The sequence below is a fragment of the Bison bison genome, unplaced genomic scaffold, assembly GCF_000754665.1.
Source record: "Bison bison bison isolate TAMUID 2011002044 unplaced genomic scaffold, Bison_UMD1.0 scf7180017864085, whole genome shotgun sequence".
In the NCBI taxonomy this organism is placed as follows: Eukaryota; Metazoa; Chordata; class Mammalia; order Artiodactyla; family Bovidae; genus Bison; species Bison bison.
Genome location: NW_011494657.1, coordinates 168,555 through 172,760, shown reverse-complemented (window position 1 = coordinate 172,760; position 4,206 = coordinate 168,555). Strand labels below are relative to the sequence as shown.

Sequence of the window (4,206 nt, the reverse complement as noted above, 5' to 3'; positions counted from 1 at the left end):
TCAGAGGCTCTGGGATGTGATTTCCAAGGTTGTCTTTTTTCATCTCCTGGCTCTTCCACAGCCCTGAGCTACCTACAGTCCCTAGAATGCCTTCCTTCCCCTGGAAAGACAGTGACCTCTATACCACCCTCACCACCTGGCTAATTCTTCATTCTTTGATAGTTTTGCGCTTCCTCTTTGACGTCTTCCTTGATTACCCTTCCTTCCTCCCAAACTACCACAGCTCTTTCCACACGAGGCCGTTAGCCCTTGAGGCAACTGCTCCCCTCATCCTCCCAGCCCCCAGATCCTTGAGAGCAGGCCTGCGCTTTATTTACTTTTGCATTTCCAGTTATAAGCCAGGCTCTGGAAAATCGGTGTCCAACCAGTACTTGCTGAGTGGAGCCACCTTCCTATCCCTTCTTTCTCTCTCTTCTGTGTTTCACAGGGCAGGCCCTCCCTCCCCAGGAACCAAAAGGGAGACTGATGAGAAATGATTAAGTCAGGAGACAAGAACTGGAAAATCATCAGGTTTGTAGAGAGGGATTGGTCTTGAGCGGTGGGTCCCAAACTTGATGACACACAAATACCACCTGAGGAGGTAAAATGAGATTCCCAAGCCCAGACCTCAGGCCCAGAAGGAATTTGCATTTTTACTGAGCAGCTCTGGTCATTCTGATGCAGGAAGGTTCTGAGAAACACTTAGTTGGGAATCTTGGGGAGAGGTTGAGGGTCCTGGATCACTTACTTTTGCTTCTCTTGCATCTAAAGTACACAATCAGCGCCACAATTGTGGCTACAAGCGCAGCGCTGGCCAGTGCCAACCCAACTATAGCTTCCGTACTCTGGAGCCAAGACCATGGACTCTTTCCGCCCTCTGAGTTCTTAAGGACAGCTGTAGCAGTGGTGGCAGCCGTGGTGGGGTTCTGGATGGTTGTCTTGCTGGCTGGGAAGACAGGAGAAATATGCAAATTATTCGCTGAAGGGCTGGAAGCATCTGGGTGAAAACTGTCTCATCTTGTTCCCTAGTTTGGGGAATGTGGAGAGTGGGGAACAGCTCTCTGAAGCTCTCCCACAGAGAGGGGAGTAACAAAGGGAGATTCTGGAAGCTCCAAATCTTCACTCTGTTTGAATCCTGACTCAACCACTGATCAGTGCTGTGATCTCAGAACCTCATTTCATTACTTACATATAGGGAGAAGTAAATCACAGAATCAAAAACAAATTTTTTTATTGTGGTAAAATACATGCAACACAAATTTACCATCTTAACCATATTTAAGTGACATCAAGCCAATTCACATTAGCATGCAACCATCATCACCAGCCATCTTTCGAACTTCATCTGTCCAAACTGAAACTCTGTCCCCATTAAATACTGACCCCCATCCCCCCTCCCCCCAGGCCCTGGCATTCACTGTTCTGCTTTCTGACCCTAAGTATTTGATTGCTCTTGGTACTTCAGAGAAGTGGATTCAAACAGTGTTTGTCATTTTACATGATTATCTTAATAAGTGAGAAAATATCTGTAAAGCAACTAGTATTATTGGAAATATATTATTGTTACATGAATATATATTGAACTTTACTTACTACAGACATGCTACCTTTGTAGATGTTTAAGGCACCATTAAAAAACTGGCATAATAGTAAGCCACATACAAAAAACCCAACTCCAGTAAAATCTTGTGTGGACTGAATTCTCTGTCCACTTAGTAGAAATTAGTAAAGTGTGAATCCTATTTCTCAATTGAGACAAAAAATTTAAATTCTTAGTCAAATAAATATATATAATGACATGCTATTTAGAAAATAAAAACAACAGCAATATATATGTATATTTTTAAAACTCCTGGAATATGACTAAAGCCAAATTCTAAGTTAAATTCATAGTATTAGATGCTATAATTATTTAAAATGGAATGAAAGTTTTAAAATGAATGAAATAGTCAATTTCCAAAGAAAAAAGTTACCAAACAGAAAGGAACTAGCTCTAAGGAAACTAAAAGTAATGAAAACCTACGTAGGAATAAATGTTTTTAGGAAACAGGACAGCAGAAAGAATCATAAATGCAGAAAGTGGTTAGAGAAAAAAAAAAAACACAAGAAAACAGACAAGACTCTTGTAAATCGAACAACAACAAAGAGTATTGAAATCATGAGTGAGTGTGTGCTCAATTTATGGGTTGATAATTCTAAAAACCTCTGAAATGGATTATTTTCTGAGACAAATAATAATTTTTAAAAATGCATTTAAGAAATAGTAACCTTTAATGGATTAGACAAAGAAGAAATTTAGAACACTATTAAAGAACTATTTTTCATAAAGATTTCAAGTTCAGAAGGTTTAATGGAAAAATTCTTGTGAAAATTTAAGGAACAGATAACTCTCAGAAGATTCTAGAACAGAAAAATATGGAAAACGGTACAATTCTAATTCATTTCATAAAGTGATAACATAATCTTGATGCTAATATTCCTAACTTTTAGAAATGTAGACTAAAAGAATAAAAGGCTATTTTGTTTTAAACTGACCTGAGTCGGGGAAAATACCTAGTATTGACACAGCAGGAGTATGGGTTGGCACAACCTTAGGAGAGGTTTGGGTATATCTATCAGAATGTAAAATATCCAAGCGTGCCTTTAGATTCAGTGATTGCTGTGCTAGGAAATTATCCTACGGACGTGCTGGTACAAGTATTCAAAGGCCTGTGTTTGAGAGTGTTCTCTGCAGCTTTATTTGTGATTTGGTAGCAACCTAAATGTCTTTAAATATGATACTGATTAAGTGAACTACAATCCATTGCTACAGTGGGAGACCATGCAGTCATTTAAAAAGAAAGGTGTGGATGTATATGTGCTGAAGTGGAAAGATACTTGAGGTCCATGAAGTAAACACAGCAAGCTGAAGATCGGGAGAGTGTGCAGCTTGAGTCTCTTATGTTCCATCTCTGTATATCTGCATCTGTGTCTCTTATCTGTGGAGAGAGCATTTCTGCAGAAAGGGGTAGTAGCCGAGAGATAAAGCGGAGAGGAATGTGATTTTCATTTGATTCCCTTCTGTGCTGTTTGACTGTTCTTAAAACTATGTGCAAGTATGTATTACCAGTAATTTTATTTTTAAAATGTAACATCTATTTTTATATAAGTTGTATAGGCACATAATTTAAAGAATCAACAAATTCCCCACAGGTTATAAAAACAGCACCCCCTCCTCACTCCCCAGATGGAACTGTTTTTAGCACCTCTTGCTGTTTTTTGGCATTAACCTCACGTTTCTAAATCACAGGCTTATCTGGGAAGTGAGTGTAGAGAGAGGAGGTCCTGGGACTGAGCCCTGGGACCTCCTCTCTCCACACTGGGATAATCTCTCTACACTTTCACAGAGACACTCAGAAATAACGTCTCAGCAACTGTCTGGCCATCCCTCAGCCAGTCAAATAGACACAAAACTCTCTCTCTCCCCAGAGGTCACAGCTCCTTTCTAGGTCCCAGAACCTACTTCCTCCCCTGCTTCTTAGGCCTGTGGCTGGTCCCAGGCGTCTCACTATCCCTGACTGGTTTCCCCACCCTGTGCCCCCCATCAAAACTCTCAGTTACCCTGTTGGAGCAGCTGCCTCCTACTGGGACTCTCACTTACGTCCCAGCGGCCTTCCTGTTCCATCTGAATAAAGCAGCACCCTAGCACCTCTAGCCACTGATTGTGCTTCATTTTCCTGCTTTTCTCTTTTCACCACCACCTGACACACAGAATTAATTTGTTTTTTGTGTGTGATATTCTTTCGAGTGTAAGTTGTTACACTCAACTGTAAGTTGTACACTCAAGTGTAAGTTCCATTGTTAAGGACATTTATGTTTTGTTCTGTATTAACTGCTCTTTCCTCAGTGCCCAGCTTAGGACCTGACACATAGCAGGCACTCAGTCAGTATTTGCTATTTGATTTGTTAAAGGATTAAACAAAATAATTTTCCCTTGGAAATTCATGACACTCAACCATTGCCTTTCAGTATCCTCTATTGCTATTGAGACAGCCAAGCCACTCTAATTCCTGACTCTCTTTATGTGGCCAGTTTCTTCCCTCCTTGGAAATGTATCGGATCTCCCTTTATCAGATATGCAGATGACACCACCTTATGGCAGATAGCGAACAAGAATTAAAGAGCCTCTTGATGAAAGTGAAAAAGGAGAGTGAAGAAGTTGGCTTAAAGCTCAACATTCAGAAAACT

The 4,206-nt window shown here is 40.5% G+C and overlaps 1 protein-coding gene across 1 annotated transcript in view; it reads right to left on the bottom strand.

Moving 5' to 3' along the window:
- Nucleotides 1-4,206, bottom strand: part of PILRA (paired immunoglobin-like type 2 receptor alpha) — a 17,409-nt gene that overhangs the window by 5,200 nt on the left and 8,003 nt on the right. The window contains exon 3 of the mRNA XM_010837924.1: nucleotides 728-925. Coding sequence (XP_010836226.1) covers nucleotides 728-925 — 198 coding nt within the window. The remainder of the gene's footprint in view (nucleotides 1-727; nucleotides 926-4,206) is intronic.